The sequence below is a fragment of the Rhinoraja longicauda genome, unplaced genomic scaffold (assembly GCF_053455715.1).
Source record: "Rhinoraja longicauda isolate Sanriku21f unplaced genomic scaffold, sRhiLon1.1 Scf000858, whole genome shotgun sequence".
NCBI lineage: Eukaryota > Metazoa > Chordata > Chondrichthyes > Rajiformes > Arhynchobatidae > Rhinoraja > Rhinoraja longicauda.
In genome coordinates, this window is record NW_027602074.1 from 31577 (window position 1) to 49907 (window position 18331).

The 18331-nt window shown below is 49.1% G+C and overlaps 1 protein-coding gene across 1 annotated transcript; it reads right to left on the reverse strand.

Moving 5' to 3' along the window:
* Positions 1-6489: 6489 nt before the first annotated feature.
* LOC144591316 (zinc-binding protein A33-like) lies at positions 6490-14825 on the reverse strand. The gene is made up of 4 exons (XM_078395554.1): positions 14502-14825; positions 14315-14410; positions 11892-12030; positions 6490-7590 (listed from the first exon to the last, which is right to left on the reverse strand). The coding sequence occupies exons 1-4, from the start codon at positions 14775-14777 to the stop codon at positions 7058-7060; spliced, it is 1044 nt and encodes a 347-aa protein (XP_078251680.1). The 5' UTR covers positions 14778-14825; the 3' UTR covers positions 6490-7057.
* Between the last annotated feature and the right edge of the window lie 3506 nt (positions 14826-18331).

The window sequence follows — 18331 nt, forward strand, 5'->3', positions numbered from 1 at the left end:
CAAGATAGACTGGCAATTTATACTTAAAGGGTTGACGGTGGACATGCAATCGAAGGCATTTAAACATTGCATGGATGAACTACAACAATTGTTCATCCCAGTTTGGCAAAAGAACAAACCAGGAAAGATAGTGCATCCGTGGATAACAAGGGAAATCAGGGATAGTATTAAAACAAAAGATGAAGCATATAAATTAGCCAGAGAAAGTAGCATACCAGAGGACTGGGAGAAATTCAGAGTCCAGCAGAGGAGGACAAAGGGCTTAATTAGGAAAGGGAAAATTGATTATGAGAGAAAACTGGCAGGGAGCATAAAAACTGACTGCAAAAGCTTTTATAGATATGTGAAGAGAAAAAGACTAGTTAAGACAAATGTAGGTCCCTGGCAGTCGGAAACAGGTGAATTGATCATAGGGAACAAGGAGATGGCAGACCAATTAAACAACTACTTTGGTTCTGTCTTCACTAGGGAAGACATAAACAATCTGCTGGAAATAGCAGGGGACCGGGGGTCTAACGAGATGGAGGAACTGAGGGTAATCCAGGTTAGTCGGGAAGTGGTGTTAGGTAAATTAAATGGATTAAAGGCCGATAAATCCCCAGGGCCAGATCCCCAGGCCCAGAGTGTTTAACGATGTAGCCTCAGAAATAGTGGATGCATTAGTGATAATTTTTCAAAACTCTTTAGATTCTGGAGTAGTTCCTGAGGATTGGAGGGTGGCTAATGTAACCCCACTTTTTAAAAAGGGCGGGAGAGAGAAAACGGGGAATTATAGACCAGTTAACCTAACATCAGTAGTGGGGGAAATGCTAGAGTCAGTTATTAAAGATGTGATAGCATCACATTTGGAAAGTGGTGAAATCATAGGACAAAGTCAGCATGGATTTATGAAAGGCAAATCATGCCTGACGAATCTTATAGAATTTTTGGAGGATGTAACTAGTAGAGTGGATAAGGGAGAACCAGTGGATGTGTTATATCTGGACTTTCAGAAGGCCTTCGACAAGGTCCCACATAGGAGATTGGGGTACAAACTTAAAGCACACGGTATTGGGGGTTCAGTGTTGAGGTGGATAGAGAATTGGTTGGCGGACAGGAAGCAAAGAGTAAGCGGGTCCTTTTCGGAATGGCAGGCAGTGACTAGTAGGGTACCGCAAGGCTCAGTGCTGGGACCCCAGTTATTTACAATATATATTAATAATTTGGACGAGGGAATTGAATGCAACATCTCCAAGTTTGCGGATGACACGAAGCTGGGGGGCAGTGTTAGCTGTGAGGTGGATGCTAGGAGGCTGCAGGGTGACTTGAATAGGTTAGGTGAGTGGGCAAATGCATGGCAGATGCAGTATAATGTGGATAAATGTGAGGTTATCCACTTTGGTGGCAAGAACAGGGAAGCAGACTATTATCTGAATGGTGGCCGATTAGGAAAAGGGGAGATGCAACGAGACCTGGGTGTCATGGTGCACCAGTCATTGAAAGCAAATGTGCAGGTGCAGCAGGCAGTGAAGAAAGCGAATGGTATGTTAGCATTCATAGCAAGAGGATTTGAGGATAGGAGCAGGGAGGTTCTGCTACAGATGTACAGGGCCTTGGTGAGACCGCACCTGGAGTATTGTGTACAGTTTTGGTCTCCTAATCTGAGGAAAGACATTCTAGCCTTAGAGGGAGTACAGAGAAGGTTCACCAGATTGATCCCTGGGATGGCAGGACTTTCATATGAAGAAAGACTGGATAGACTAGGCTTATACTCACTGAAATTTAGAAGACTGAGGGGGGATCTTATTGAAACATATAAAATTCTTAAGGGGTTGGAGGGGCTAGATGCGGGAAGTTTGTTCCCGATGTTGGGGAAGTCCAGAACCAGGGGTCACAGCTTAAGGATAAGGGGGAAGTCTTTAAGGACCGAGATGACAAAACATTTCTTCACACAGAGAGAGGTGTCTGTGGAATTCCCTCCCACAGAAGGTAGTTGAGGCCAGTTCATTGGCTATATTTAAGAGGGAGTTCGATGTGGCCCTTGTGGCTAAAGGGATCAGGGGGTATGGAGAGAAGGCAGGTACAGGTTACTGAGCTGGATGATCAGCCATGATCATATTGAATGGCGGTGCAGGCTCGAAGGGCCGAATGGCCTACTCCTGCACCTATTTTCTTTGTTTCTAAAATGATTGAGGACTTGCGAATTGTGTCCTGATCTTCAAACAGTCTTCTCCTCAGACGGCCAAAGGTTGTGCAGGTGCACTGAAGGCGCTGGTGAGTCTCACCATCAATGTCTGCCTTCCTCTGGGAAGAGGAGCGCCGGCCAGAGCACCCGAGGTTCACCATCGTTACGACCATTTTAAAGGAAGGAGACAAATCCACCCGCGGGAACTATGGAGGGTTCACCCGCTCTTTACCACAGGGAGGGGTCAGTTACACATTAAACTGTCCTGAATATACACGGAAGCGGAGAGTAGCGCTTGGGACAGTGTAAGGCAGGATAAAATGCTGGAAACAACTGCAGAGTGGATTCACGAAGATGGTGCCAGGATTTGAGGGTCAGAGCGAAAGGGAGAGGTTGGGCAGGGAAGGATTTATTAATTGGAGCGCAGGAGGCTAAAGTACATAAGATCAAGAGGTGAATAGACAGGGTGAATGCACAGTCTGTTACCCGGAGCAGTGGAATCGAGAACTAGAGGACACAGGTTTGTGGTGAGAGGTGCAAGATTTAATCGGAACCTGAGGAACAACATTTTCACACAGAAGGTCGTGGGTGTCTGGAACAAGCTGCCAGAGGGGGTTAATGAGGTTGGATAACAACGTGGAGTGGAGTTCAAGCCCCGTTTCCTGAAGAAAGAGGATACCTCCGAATCACCCCTCCACTTCCTCTCCTTCACCCCTCCTCCTCTCCTTTCTTCCTCCCTCTCTCCTCCTCTCCCTTTCACCCTTTTTCCGCTTTCACCCTCCTCTCCCTGCCACCATTCTCTCTCATCCTCTCCCTCTCCCTGCACCTCCCCCTCATCCCCCCCTTCCTCTCCTCCTCCTCCTCCCCCTCCTCTCCCCTCTTCCTCGCCTCCTCACCCCTCCATTTTTCTCTCCTCCTCTCCCTCACCCCTCCATTTCTCTCTCCTCCTCTCCCTCACCCCTCCATTTCTCTCTCCTCCACTCCGGGCCTCAAAGGCCGCCTCTCTCCGCAGCCGCCGCCGCTCCTTGTGGAGCTGCTGCCGGGCGGGGTCGGGGCCGCCGCTGCAGGCCCGGCGGAGAGGGAGGGGGATGAGGGGGAGAGGGTGGAGGAGGGGGATGAGGAGCCGCAACAACAGCGGGTCTCGGGTTGCCGCCGCCATCAGCGCCATGGGGTCTTGCTTCCATAATACCGGTTGCCATCAAAGCTGAAGTGAACAGTAATCAGTCGGTATGTGTAGGAAGGAACTGCAGATGCTGGTTTAAACCAAAGACAGAAACAAAGTGCTGGAGTAACTCAGCGGGACAAACAGCATCTCTGGAGAGAAGGAATGGGTGACGTTTCGTGTCAAGACTCATCTTCAAACGGTCAGAATCGACCCGTTAGTTGGAAGTAACTGCAGATGCTGGTTTAAACCAAAGATTGAGTCTGAAGAAGGGTCTCGGCTCGAAACGTCACCCATTCCTTCTCTCCAGAGATGCTGCCTGTCCCGCTGAGTTCCTCCAGCCTTTTGTGTCTATCTTCAGCAATCAGTCGGTGACAAGCTTTGAGTTTAAAGTCTGAAGATGTTAGAGGGGATGATTGAGGTTTCAGTGATGAATCAGGCTGGCAGACGGCATCCTGATTTAGTAGTAAATAACTCACTTAGACCAGAGATTTCAGGAGTAAATGTTCAGTACCAAAGTACAACTAGTATTTGATTGTCAGTTTGTGCTAGAATTCCGTCCATCTAGCAGTTCAGCAACCGTGGATCCGGCCACTCTGGCCACTCTACGGAGCCTGGGACTGCTACGTCGGATGGTACCGGCGGCCGACAAAGCTGCGGAGCCTCCTCCCAGCCCCAGCCGCTGTCGGAGGAGACGGAGGCGGTGCGACAGGAGGCAGAAGTGCGGCACTCGGGGAGGGCTAACAGCGAAGCTAAAGGCGAACCCCTGCAGAACGCCGCTTCCATCTATTCTGCTCGCTCACGTCCGCCCCTTGGAGAATAAACTGGACTATCTGAAGCTGGGTTTAATAACCAAACGGGAGATGAGAGACTGCTGCGCCCTGATCTTGACAGACATGGTTAAACTCCTCCGTTCCCGACGTCGCTATCAGCGTGGAGGGCGAACAACATTCCGGTCGGACAGGAGCTGCGCTCTCAGTGGTAAATCCCGGGGCGGTGGTGTGTGCATTTACACTAATAACAGCTGGTGTAATAATGCCACAGTGGTCTCAAGTCATTGCTCTCCAGACATTGAGTTTTTGACAATAAAATGTAGACCCTTCTATCTGCCCAGGGAATTTACTATCATAACCATCACAGCCGTGTACATCCCCCCAGTGCAAACACTAAGGAGGCCCTGAATGTCCTTTATCGCTCCATCAGTGACCTGCAAACTGCACATCCGGATGGTGTTTTCATTGTTGCTGGGGACTTTAACCAGGCCAACATGAAGACAGTTCTCCCACATTACTACCAGCATGTGGACTTTGCAACCAGGGGAGTGAACACACTGGGCCTAGCCTATACAAACATCAAGAAGGCACTCAACGCAGTCCCCCGCCCCCACCTTGGCTCCTCAGACCATCTCTCTGTGATGCTAATTCCTGCATACAGGCCCCTGCTCACCAGAGAAAACCCCACTGTGAAGCAGGTTAGGGTCTGGCCAGAGGGAGCTATGTCAGCATTACAGGACTGCTTTGAGTGCACTGACTGGGACATGTTCAAGAAGGCTGCGACTGACAATCAACACACCAGCCTGGAGGAGTACGCTGCATGTGTGTCTGCGTACATGGACAAGTGCATAGAGGATGTCTGTGTCACCGAGATCATCACTATACGGGCCAACCAGAAGCCCTGGATGACCAGCGAGGCACGTGCAATGCTGAGAGCACGAAATGCGGCATTTAAATCCGGCGACATGGTGGCACTCAGATCAGCAAGAGCCAGCCTGAACCGAGTCATCAGGCGAGCAAAGCGTGCCCATGGTCAGGAAATCCAGAGTCTCTTTCATGACCCCATGAACACCAGGCCCATGTGGCAGGGAATCCAAACCATCACAGGCTATAAGACTGCTCCACCGCCCTGTGAAGACAGCACAAACTTTCTCAATGAACTGAATAAATATTTTGGACGGTTCGAGGCGCTCAACAACACACCTGCGAGGAAAGCTATTCCTCACCATGATGACAAGCCACTCAGTCTCAACACAGCAGATGTCCGGAGGACCCTAAGAAGAGTCAGCGCACGGAAGGCGGCAGGCCCTGATAACATACCAGGCCGGGTGCTCAGGGAATGTGCTGATCAGCTGGCACATGTCCTCACTCACATCTTCAACACCTCGCTGAACCACGCTATTGTCCCATCGTGCTTCAAGACTGCTACCATCATACCAGTGCCGAACAAAATCCACAATCACTTGTCTCAACGATTACCGCCCTGTAGCACTCACTCCCATAATGATGAAGTGCTTCGAGAGGCTGGTCAAGGACCATATCATCTCCAGACTAACCCCCCCCCACACACTTGACCCGTTGCAGTTTGCTTACCGGCCAAACCGCTCCACAGAGGACTCCATATCCTCTGCACTCCACCTGAGCCTGGCACATCTGGAGGACAAGAACACATATGTGCGAATGCTGTTCTTGGACTTCAGTTCAGCATTCAACACGATCATCCCTCAGCATTTGGTTAGAAAATTGGGTCCACTGGGCCTTAGCAACTGGCGGACTGGTGCAACACAAGTAATCTGGTCCTGAATGTCGCAAAACCAAAGGAGATCATCGTTGACTTCAGGAGAAAACGTTGCAGGCACACACCACTCCACATCAGTGACACTGCGGTGGTGGTAGTCAGTAGCATTAAGTTCCTGGGGGTGCAGATCACAGACAGTCTGACCTGGTCCCTAAACACTGCAGCTCTCGTCAAGAGAGCCTAGCAGCATTTGCACTTTCTGCGCCTGATGACAAGAGCACACCTCCCCCATCACACCCTCACCACTTTCTACAGGGGCACCATAGAAGTCCGTGCAGAGAGTGGTGAGGACGGCTGAGAAAATCATCGGGACTTGACTTCCTTCCATCCAGGACATTGCACACAAACGCTGCTTGTCCAAGGGCAACAAAATTATTAAAGACCCCACCCATCTCCATCACGGACTGTTCACCCTGCTGCCCTCTGGTCAAAGGTACTGCAGCATCCGGAGCAGAACAGTCAGGTTCTGCAATAGCTTCTTCCCCCCGAGCCATCAGACTCTTGAATTCACAATGGTCCCCCGCCATTATTTTATATGCGAGTCACTTATTTATTTATTTTTCTTTAATACATTTTTATTATTTTGTGTTACATTGAAGCCAGTTGCAACGGAATTTCTTTCAAATATGCACTCGTCTGTATAGTTTTGAATGAAAGTAAAGTTTTATTCATTCATTCATTCATTCATCACAGATCCTCATTACACGATAATCAGAAACAAAGATAAGGTCTGAACAAGAGCTAGTTTAAAAGCATTAAGTTCTCCAAGCAAGCTTTAGTAAGTTTTAGAGATATAGGTTTCAAAGGGTTTTTTTTTGTCACGTGTGCCAATTAAGCTACAGTGATATGCGAATTACCATAAAGCTATACGAATATAAAAGCAACAAGACACAGAATTACAAAAAAGTATTTCTGTTCCGTTGGCGGACGCAGTTAACTCGTTGAAATGAACGGATCGACAGCTGTGATTCCACTTGCTGTTTATTTCTCTCTTCCCACATTTACATTCCCCCTGGTTTTATTTCCGTGCTCACTGGGGTTTTTACGACGCGGAATTTGGGGAAAATGGGAGCCGTTCAGCGCCGACCTGTTGTCCACCGGGTTTCTGCCCCACAGCCCCTGAGCCCCGCTCCTCACGCCGGTCCTGGGACCCGACCCTTTTACACACCCGGAGCGGAACCGGAGCAGATCCTCAGCCAGTTTCCAACCCAATAAACCCCGAAGAAAGGGTAAAGTTTCTCCGTGAATTTATTCCCAGTGAAGGTGTGGAGATGGGACTTGGTGTCCGCGTCGTAAAATGAAACTGTCCCGGACTCGTAACTGAGATAAACTCCCACCCTCCCGGTGATGGGACAGGCGGGGAGACGGGATGGAGGGGAGGTGAGTGCATCAAACCCGCCACCCACCCGCCTGATGCCCCAGACGCCAGTCTCCAGTGTCAGTGTGGCCTGTCTCTTCCTCTCCACAGACTCTGCGGCGACTCCCAGACCCCAGCACAGACTCCCCGCCACCTCCACCTCCCAGTAATGTCTCCCCGATGTGAATCCCTCCGATCCCAGCACACACTCCCTGCCTGTAAACCTCTTCCCGGTGTCAGGGAGACTCCTCCTGGTCTGGGTCAGTCTCACCCTCTTCCGATCCTCAAACACCTCGAGCTGCGGATGCGCTGTTTCCACATCCAGGGTGACGGAGACTGGGGAGAGAAGCAGAGAATCAGAGAGTCCCCGGGGGTCGGGGGGAAGACTCGGGCAGCGCGGCCCCGGGACCGGGGGAGAGGCCGCTCGGCCTCAGGCACAGGCGGGCGGACAACTGAAACCCTGCCCGGGGTTTCACCCCGACCACATCGGGTGGACAACAGACATCTCTCCCGGAGATTTTATCCGGGGATGGAGAGGAGAATTTCGTGAGGTGGGGGAGGGTGGACGGGGTGGACGGGGAGGACGAGTGTGGAGAGTGAGGAGGATTGCGAGATTGCGGTGGGGATGGAGGAATGAAGCGGGTTATTCAGATATGGAGGCAGATCGGAGCAGGTTGATATTGAGGTTAGCGGTAATTTGAGGATGTTGAAGAGGAGTTGGAGGTGTGTGGTGGGGTCGTTATGATCACGGTGAATTGGAGTGGGTGCAAAAGTGTTTACAACAACTTCATCAGGTCTGAAGGGCTGGGTTATCAGGTGAAGTTGGACCATCATCAGGTCGTAATGTCATCAGTGAAAGTATTAGAATTTGGCCATTCGGCCCTTCAATTCTACTCCACCATTTAATCATGGCTGATCTATCTCTCCCTCCTAACCCCATTCTCCTGTCTTCTCCCCATAACCTCTGACATCCATACTAATCAAGAATCCAGCTATCTCTGCCTTAACAATATCCACCGACTTGGCCTCCACAGCCTTCTGTGGCAATGAATTCCACAAATTCACCACCCTCTGATTAAAAGCATTTCCCCTCATCTCCTTCCTAATGGAACATCCTTTAATTCTGAGGCTCTGACCTTTCGTCCCTTTCTGCCCAAACCACCCCATCCCCGGGCACATTCCCCTGCAACCGCAGGAGATGCAACACCTGTCCCTTTACCTCCCCCCTCAACTCCATCCAATTTATCCCAAAGAGGAGGAAAGATTCCAAGGGGAGTAAGAGACACCCGTGGCTGACAAGGGAAGTCAAGGACAGCATGAAAATAAAAGAGCAGAAGTATAACAAAGCAAAGAAGAGTGGGAATCCAGAGGATTGGGACTCTTTTAAAGAGCAACAGAAGATGACTAAGAAGGCAATACGTGGAGCAAATGAGGTACAAGGGTAAACTAGCTAATAATATAAAGGAGGATAGTAAAAGCTTTTTTAGGTATGTAAAGAGGAAAAAAATAGTCAAGGCAAATGTGGGTCCCTTGAAGACAGAAGAGGGAGAATTTATTATGGGAAACAAGGAAATGGCAGACGAGTTGAACCGGTACTTTGGATCAGTCTTCACTAAGGAGGGTACAAGGAATCTCCCAGATGTTCTAGTGGGCAGAGATCCTAGGGCAGTGGTGTCCAAACTTTTTTCAAAGAGGGCCAGATTTGATAATGTGAAAATACCCAAGGGCCAAAGACCCCCCGCCCCCGAACCTTTAACTAATGCGCCCCCCCGCCGAACCTTTAACTAATACGCCCTCCCCCCCCCCCCCCGAACCTTTAACTAATGCGCTCCCCCCCCCGAACCTTTAACTAATACGCCCCCCCCGGACCTTTAACTAATGCGCTCCCCCCCCCCACCGGACCTTTAACTAATACACTCCCCCCCCCCCCCCACCGGACCTTTAACTAATGCGCTCCCCCCCCCCCACCGGACCTTTAACTAATACGCTCCCCCCCCCCACCGGACCTTTAACTAATACGCTCCCCCCCCCCCGGACCTTTAACTAATGCGCTCCCCCCCCCGACCTTTAACTAATGCGCTCCCCCCCCCCCCCCCCCGGACCGTTAACTAATGCGATCAGTTAGTCTGACATCACTGGTGGGGAAGATGCTGGAGTCAATTATAAAAGACGAAATTGCGGAGCATTTGGATAGTAGTAACAGGATTGTTCCGAGTCAGCATGGATTTACAAAGGGGAAATCATGCTTGACTTATCTTCTGGGATTCTTTGAGGATGTAACCAGGAAAATTGACAGGGGAGAGCCGGTGGATGTGGTGTACCTTGACTTTCGGAAAGCCTTTGACAAGGTTCCACATAGGAGATTAGTGGGCAAAATTAGAGCACATGGTATTGGAGGTAGGGTACTGACATGGATAGAAAATTGGTTGACAGACAGAAAGCAAAGAGTGGGGATAAATGCGTCCCTTTCAGAATGGCAGGCAGTAACTAGTGGAGTACCGCAAGACTCGGTGCTGGGACCGCAGCTATTTACAATATACATTAATGACTTGGATGAAGGGATTAATAGTACCATTAGCAAATTTGCAGATGATACAAAGCTGGGTGGTAGTGTGAACTGTGAGGAAGATGCTATGAGGTTGCAGGGTGACTTGGACAGGTTGTGTGAGTGGGCGGATGCATGGCAGATGCAGTTTAATGTGGATAAGTGTGAGGTTATCCACTTTGGTTGTAAGAATAGGAAGGCAGAGTATTATCTGAATGGTGTCAAGTTAGGAACATGGGACGTACAACGAGATCTGGGTGTCCTAGTGCATCAGTCACTGAAAGGAAGCATACAGGTACAGCAGGCAGTGAAGAAAGCCAATGGAATGTTGGCCTTCATAACAAGAGGAGTTGAGTATAGGAGCAAAGAGGTCCTTCTGCAGTTGTACAGGGCCCTAGTGAGACCGCACCTGGAATACTGTGTGCAGCTATGGTCTCCAAATTTGAGGAAGGATATTCTTGCTATTGAGGGCGTGCAGCGTAGGTTTACTAGGTTAATTCCCGGAATGGCTGTACTTTCAAATGTTGAAAGACTGGAGCGACTAGGCTTGTATACACTGGAATTTAGAAGGATGAGAGGAGATCTTATCGAAACGTATAAGATTATTAAGGGGTTGGACACGTTAGAGGCAGGAAACATGTTCCCAATGTTGGGGGAGTCCAGAACACAGTTTAAGAATAAGCCATTTAGAACTGAGATGATGAAAAACTTTTTCAGTCAGAGAGTTGTGAATCTGTGGAATTCTCTGCCTCAGAAGGCAGTGGAGGCCAATTCTCTGAATGCATTCAAGAGAGAGCTGGATAGAGCTCTTAAGGATAGCGGAGTCAGGGGATATGGGGAGAAGGCAGGAACGGGGTACTGATTGAGAATGATCAGCCATGATCACATTGAATGGCGGTGCTGGCTCGAAGGGCCGAATGGCCTCCTCCTGCACCTATTGTCTATTGTCTTTAGATAGTTCCTCTGTCCCTCTCTTCCCCTCCCCTTCCCAGTTCCCCTCTGTCTTCCTGTCTCCACCTACATCCTTCCTTTGTCCTACCCGAAACGTCACCCTTTCCTTCTCTCCTGAGATGCTGCCTGACCTGCTGAGTTACTCCAGCATTTTTGTAAATAAATATCTAGTCCTAGACTCGCTCACTAATGGAAACGTCCTCTCCACGTCCATTCTATCCAAACCTTTCACTATTCTGTATTTTTCAATGAGATCCCCCCCTCATTCCTCTAAGCAACAGCGAGTACAGGCCCAATGCCGACAAACGCTCATCATAGGTTAATCTACTCATTCCTGGAACAGACTATTTAGACTGGGACATTTTTTCTTGGGAGCCTGTCAGAGAGACATTATATATGTGTATAAGATGCACAGACAAGGTGATTAGCCGTAATACTTTACCCAAGGTCGGAGAGTCTAAACCTCGAACGCATCAGTTTAAGGTGAGAATGGAAACAATAAAAAGGACCTGAGGAGCAGGTTTTTCAGTCAGTGGGTAGTGTAGATGTGGAACGATCTGACAGAGGAAGTGGGCGAGGCAGGTACAATTACAACAGTTCACAGAGAATTGGGTAGATACGTGGGTAAGAAAGACTTGGAAGGATATGAGCCAGACTCAGGAAAATGGGGCTAGCTTGGTTGGGCAACGTGGTTGGCATGGTCGAGTCCAGTCAAAGGGCGTGTTGCTGTGCTACAAAGCTCTCTGACTCGGTGATGCTTCCCAGCAGATGAGCTTGGTGGTAGATCAAATCTTCAATTTCCCTTCAGTTCAAAATAACATTAATCTTTGCATCTTTGTATAACTTAAAGATAGTCCAATCAAAGGTAGACACAAAATGCTGGAGTAACTCAGCGGGACAGGGAGCAGCTCTGGAGAGAAGGAATGGGTGACGTTTCAGGTCAAGACCCTTCTTCAGACTGAAGAAGGGTCCAGACCCGAAACATCACCCATTCCTTCTCGACTGAGATGCTGCCTGTCCCGCTGAGTCACTCCAGCATTTTGTGTCTACTTTCGATTTAAACCTGCAACTGCAGTTCTTTCGTACACATCTTACTTCAAGATGTCAGAAACAAGAACAATGGAAAAGTTATAAGCTTTACCTTGCTTGAAGTCATCAGATGTTTCTTTAAATGTTGTGTTGAATGAAACAGGGCAATGAAACTTTTCAATCGGCAAGGCCTCCTCTACCACCGACGGTGGTTTGGCTTCATCATGAACCCTGCGAATATTTAACAGCCGCTGCCACGCAGATAGAAAGTGGACATTACCGTCGAGACGTAGAACGATGGGGAAAAGCACAAGGAATGTTCATGATAATGATGCCATGACTGAGAGGATGGAGCGCAATGCAAAGACAGGGCAGGTCGTGGGGTTTTATCTGAAGAATGATGAGATAGGATTTAAGTTTATCGGTGGATTTAAATGGGTGAGGATGAAATAATATCTCTAATCGATGGGAGAGCAAAAATCAAAGCTGAAATGTAACGTGGTCTTCAACAAATACCGAAAGGAATGCAGTCATGAGAACATGGACCTCACTAGCATTGGAGGGAATGAAGACAACAGCAGAGATACATTTAAGGGCAAGCGGGATAAACACGCGAGCGCTCCTGGAATTCGGGGTATTGTTACCGGGTGTGGTGAGTAGATGGGAGGGATGTTGAGTGGAGCAAAAATCCTGACTGGATAGGATGTGCCGAATGGCCTGGTCTATGATGTAGAATGGGATGTCATTCTATGGTGAACAAAGGTGGGTAAAACAAACAGAGCAAATTCCCCCAAGGTGACCGCCCACTGCTGATGGGAACCGGATATAGATGATCAATCTGCTGTGTGCGCCACATTCTAGATTTCAATGTTAATCCCCACAATGTGGTCATGGCTGATCTAGCCCAGGAACAAACTCCTCCGCCTTGTCCCATTCCCTTTCATTTCAGTTCCCCGAATTTTCAAAAATGTATCTTCCTTTGGTATAAATACGTCTAACAGGTTAAACCTCTCAGAGTCTCTTGGTTGGAGAACCCCAGAGATTTACAGTCCTCTGCTCATTCGTGGCCCTTGGGATCAGTTATAGGATCACCCGTCGGAGTTCTCAACTCCACAGAATACAAACACCTCTCTACATTTAGGCCAGGCAGTCCTGAGATCCCATAGATTATGTGGGAGGCCAATTAGTTTGGGAACAACAACAACTGGAACAGATGAAACATTTACCCAGTTCTGAATTACTGGTAAATGCAGCATTTATTTCTGAAATATCCCCCTCCATTTTGTGACTGTACTTTCACTTCGCCAGACTGTAGTGTAACTCCTCACCTTTAGAAACACCACAATGTTTGTCTAAATGCTTCTGAAATGTTGTGATGGTAATCTGATAACCCATCAATCCTCTCCCCCTAATGCAATTCCCAGCTGCCTATTCCTTTTCAAGTGCCCATTAATTCCCATTTATCCGTCCACCACCCCCTAGTGGGGTGCCGCAAGGCTCATTGCTGGGACCGCAGTTATTTACAATATATATTAACGATTTAGACGAGGGAATTAAATGTAACATCTCCAAGTTTGCGGATGCCACAAAGCTGGGCGGCAGTGTGAGCTGCGAGGAGGATGCTGTGAGACTGCAGGGTGAGTTGGACAGGTTGGGTGAGTGGGCAGATGCATGGCAGATGCAGTAAAATGTGAATAAATGTGACGTTATCCACTTTGGTTTCAAGAACAAGAAGGCAGATTATTATCTGAATGGCGTCAGATTAGGAAAAGTGGAGGTGCAATGAGACCTGGGTGTCCTTGTACATCAGTCAATGAAAGTAAACATGCACGTGAAGAAAGCTAATGGCATGTTGGCCTTCATTGTGAGAGGATTGGAGTTTAGGAGCAAGGAGGTCCGACTGCAGTTGTGCATGGTCCTGTTGAGACCACACCTGGAAAATTGTGTGCTGTTTTGATCTCCTAATTTAAGGAAGGACATTCTTGCTATTGTGGGAGTGCAGTGTAGGTTCATCAGGTTAATTACCGGGATGGCAGGACTGACAAATGATGAAAGAATGTATCACAAATGCTGGAGTAACTCAGCAGGTCAGGCAGCATCTAGGAGAGAGGGAATGGGTGACGTTTTGGGTCGAGACCCTCTTCAGACTGATTCTGAATGGGTCGACTGGGCTCGTATTCACTGGAATTTAGAAAGATGAGATAGGATCTTATAGAAACATGTAAAATTCTTTAGGGATTGGAGAGGCTAGATGCAGGAAAAATGTTCCCGATGTTGGGGGAGTCCAGAACCTGGGGTTATAGTTAAAGAATAAAGGGTAGGCCATGATCATATTGAATGACGGTGCTGGCTCGAAGGGCCGAATGGCCTACTCCTGCACCTATTTTCTATGCAGCACCCGAGGTCAGGATCGAACCCGGTAACCAGAACTGGGAGACAGCAGCACTACTTGTGTCACTGCGCTGCCCTGTTATTACACGCGTCACAGGGATCAAACCTGCACAAGATCAGGAAATCGAAACTTAAAAGCCTTACCAGAACTCCAGAAATCTTCTCTTTCTGTTGCTGCATCATTTGCTGGATCCCTGATTTATCTTTTGTGAGAGACTGGATGGAAGCTTTAACCTGACCCTGCGATTGTTTTTGAAAATCGGAGAATAAAAGTTTTAGAGTATAAAGACGGAATTAAACAACGATGCGATCAAAATCGGTTTGCTTTTACCTTGTAGTTTTCAACAGCTTCATCTATCAGAATGAAGCGGTGATCTCTGTGTTCCCGCCCACCTGCACAAACCACACAGATCAGCTTCTTGTCAGTTTCACAAAACAGCTTCAGTTCTTCCTGATGTTCCTCGCAGTGAAGTTTACTTTCCTTCTCTGTCCGATTCAGGCTCAGTGTTCGAGCTTTCTCAGCCAGTCTCGCCAAGGCCCGATTCACCCTGAGGATGCGGTCTGTAAACACCTCTCTACATTCCGGGCAGGAGTTTCTCCCCTCCATGTCCCAACTCTGTGTGATACAGGAGCGGCAGAAGTTGTGCCCACACTCCAGTGACACCGGATCGGTGAAGAAATCCAGGCAGATGGGACAAACTGCCTCCTCGGTTAAAGTCTCGAACCTGTCTTTCGAAGCCATTTTTTAACTCTGCCTCTTCCTGGTTCAAAACGCATGTCCACTGCGTACGCCGCCGTCTAGAGGAATGAATGTAAATCTGACGCAAATGTTCAACGTGAAGGTGCAGAAACAAGAAACTGCAGATGCAGGTTTACAAAAAAAAGTACAAAGTGCTGGAGTAAGTCAGTGGGTCAAGCAGCACATCTGGAGAATATGGACAGCTGATGTTTCGGGTCGGGACCCTTCTTCAGACTGATTGTAGGGGGTGGGAGATGGAATAACGATGGGAGGAAGGAGGCAGGACAAAGCCTGGCTGGCAATAGGTTGACACAGTTGAGGGGGGAGAGGGAGTTGATAGTCAGACGGTTGGACAAAGGCCAGAGATGAAAAGACAGAAGGTGTGTGACAAAATGATTGAGGACTTGCGAATTGTGTCCTGATCTTCAAACAGTCTTCTCCTCAGACGGCCAAAGGTTGTGCAGGTGCACTGAAGGCGCTGGTAAGTTTCACCATCAATGTCTGCCTTCCTCTGGGAAGAGGAGCGCCGGCCAGAGCACCCGAGGGTCACCATCGTTACGACCATTTTAAAGGAAGGAGACAAATCCAGCCGCGGAAACTATGGAGGGTTCCCCCGCTCTCTACCACAGGGAGGGGTCAGTTACACATTAAACTGTCCTGAACATAGACGGAAGCGGAGAGTAGCGCTTGGGACAGTGTAAGGCAGAATAAAATGCTGGAAACAACTGCAGAGTGGATTCACGAAGACGGTGCCGGGATTTGAGGGTCAGAGCGAAAGGGAGAGGTTGGGCAGGGAAGGATTTATTAATTGGAGCGCAGGAGGTTGAAGTGCATAAGATCAAGAGGTGAATAGACAGGGTGAGTGCACAGTCTGTTACCCGGAGCAGTGGAATCGAGAACTAGAGGACACAGGTTTGTGGTGAGAGGTGCAAGATTTAATGGGAAACTGAGGAACATTTTCACACAGAAGGTCGTGGGTGTCTGGAACAAGCTGCCAGAGGGGGTAAGTGAGGCTGGACAACAACGTGCGGCGGGTTTAGGACCCGGGGGGGCGGAGCTGTGGAGCCGCCGCCGCGACTGCTGCTGCTGCTGAACCTGCGGCCAATGAAAGGGGCGGGGCACGGCTGGGGGGAGGCGGAGCTCAGCCCCGTCAATCACAAAGTGGATGTCATTTGCAATCAGCTGCGGGTAAATTTCATTCCCTTAAACTCAACACATCAGTGTTTCTCATCGTGAATTGTTCATTACATTAGGCTGCACAATAACATTACTTCTACAGCAAACACTGTTATTTTATTTAACAGTCTCATGTGCAAACTTGAATTAAACTCAATGATTCAATTATACTCTATTGTCACATGTTATGTGACCCCCCCTCCCCCACTCATACGCCGCTTCATCTGGGGGTCGAGGATGGACCGGGTGCGACGGGCCATAATGCACAAGTTGGCAGACAATGGGGGTAAAAGCTTGCCCAACGTCGCATTCACCCTGATGGACGCCTTCGTGTGTGGCTGCATCAGGCGGAGCGTAGAGCCAAGGCATGTGGGCACCAAGTATCACTGCCTGCTGACGTTCTACCTGTCCCCAGTGTTGCGAAGGATGGGCCTGGCGCAGATGCCACGCAATGTGACAGTCAGCTGGACCATTGCCGCAACAAGTGATTCGTGGTAAGGTTCTTCCAGACCAACACGTTTGACCACAAGTCCATCGGACAGTGGTCAGCACGGAACGTCCTGCAGGCACTGCAGGGAAATGACTCCATGGATCCTGTGGCGTGGTTCCTAGAGCAGACTGCCCAGCTTGTCTGGCAAAATGTCTCATCACCAGAACTCACCAACAAGCACCAAGATCTGGCTTGGCTGGCGGTGAGGGGAGCCCTCCCACTCAGATCCTTCCTGCACGGTCAGAACCTCACTACCAGCGCACACTGCCCTCGGGACGGCTGCTACGGAGAGGAGACGGTCGCACACCTCTTCACAGAGTGTGGATTTTCCAAGAAAGTCTGGAGAGGTTTGCAGGGGTCCCTGTCACGATTTATTCCGATCAGCTCCGTCACAGAGGACTCTGTGATCTACGGACTGTTCCCAGGGACGCATTCAGAGACTGACATCGAGTGCTGTTGGAAGGTCATCAACTGGGTGAAAGACGCTCTTTGGTCTGCCCGAGCTTTGTTGACCTCCCAGCGGAGCGAGCTGTCCGTCTGATAATGTTGCCGACTGGCCCACTACAGACTGCAGGAGTACGTGCTGAGGGACGCATTGAAGCTTGGTGCAGCCAACACCAAGGCTCTGTGGGGGAGGGCCACAGACTAGGGTCTTTCTGCTGCTGGACACGGGGGGGGGGGGGGAGGGGGGCAGGGTGTGGTGGAGACGCCCCTCCAAATAAGGGAAGGGATTCCACGCCATTGAGCCACATGAGTGGCAAGGGTAGGGGGTAATTTTGTGTAAGTGGTGTATTGAATATCTGCATTGAATGTGTGTATAGCCTCTGAGAATGTCGGATGGAGTTTTGGAAGGAACATCTTTTGTATATACTGATTTTTTGAATAAAATATTTTTTGATAATAAAAAAATAAATAAAAGGGAAGGGCGATTGTTTCACTCTTTATATTTTCACAAAAGTATTTCTGTTCCGTTGACGGACGCAGTTAACTCGTTGAAATGAACGGATCGACAGCTCTGATTTCACTTGCTGTTTATTTCTCTCTTCCCACATTTACATTCCCCCTGGTTTTATTTCCGCGCTCACTGGGGTTTTTTACCACGTGGAATTTGGTGATTAAACGGGAGCCGTTCAGCGCCGACCTGTTGTCCACCGGGTTTCTGCCCCACAGCCCGAGCCCCGTTCCTGACGACGGTCCCGGGACCCGATCCTTTTACACACCCGGAGCGGAACCGGAGCAGATTCTCAGCCAGTTTCCATCCCAAAAGGCCCGAAGAAAGGATAACGTTTCTCCGTGAATTTATTCCCAGTGAAGGTGTGGAGATGGGACTTGGTGTCCGCGTCGTAAAATGAAACTGTCCCGGACTCTGAATGGACAGCAAATTGGCTCCATGGAAGGAAGCTGAGGGTGATGGTGGAAGGTTGCTTCTCAGACTGGAGGCCTGTGACCAATGGTGTGCCTCAGGGTTCAGTGCTGGGCCCATTACTGTTTGTCATCTACATCAATGATTCATATGAGAACATACAGGGCACGATTAGCTAGTTAGCTGATGATACAAAAGTGGGTGGTTTTGAGATTGTTAAGATGGTTGTGAAAGATTGCGGCAGGATCTGGATCGATTGGCCAGGTGGGCGGAGGAATGGTTGATGGTATTTAATACAGAGAAGTGTGAGGTATTGCATTTTGGAACGTCTAACAAGGGCAGGACCTGCACACTGAATGGTAGGCTTCTGGAGAGTGTTGTAGAGCAGTGGGA

Excerpts from the sequence above, each read along its gene's own strand:
- LOC144591316 (XM_078395554.1), bottom strand. The coding sequence starts at position 14,777 with ATGGAGGGGAGAAACTCCTGCCCGGAATGTAGAGAGGTGTTTACAGAC. Across the intron at positions 14,411-14,501 it reads AAGCTGTTGAAAACTACAAG|GGTCAGGTTAAAGCTTCCAT; the intron begins GTAAAAGCAAAC and ends AAACAATCGCAG. Across the intron at positions 12,031-14,314 it reads AGAAGATTTCTGGAGTTCTG|CGGCTGTTAAATATTCGCAG; the intron begins GTAAGGCTTTTA and ends TCTGCGTGGCAG.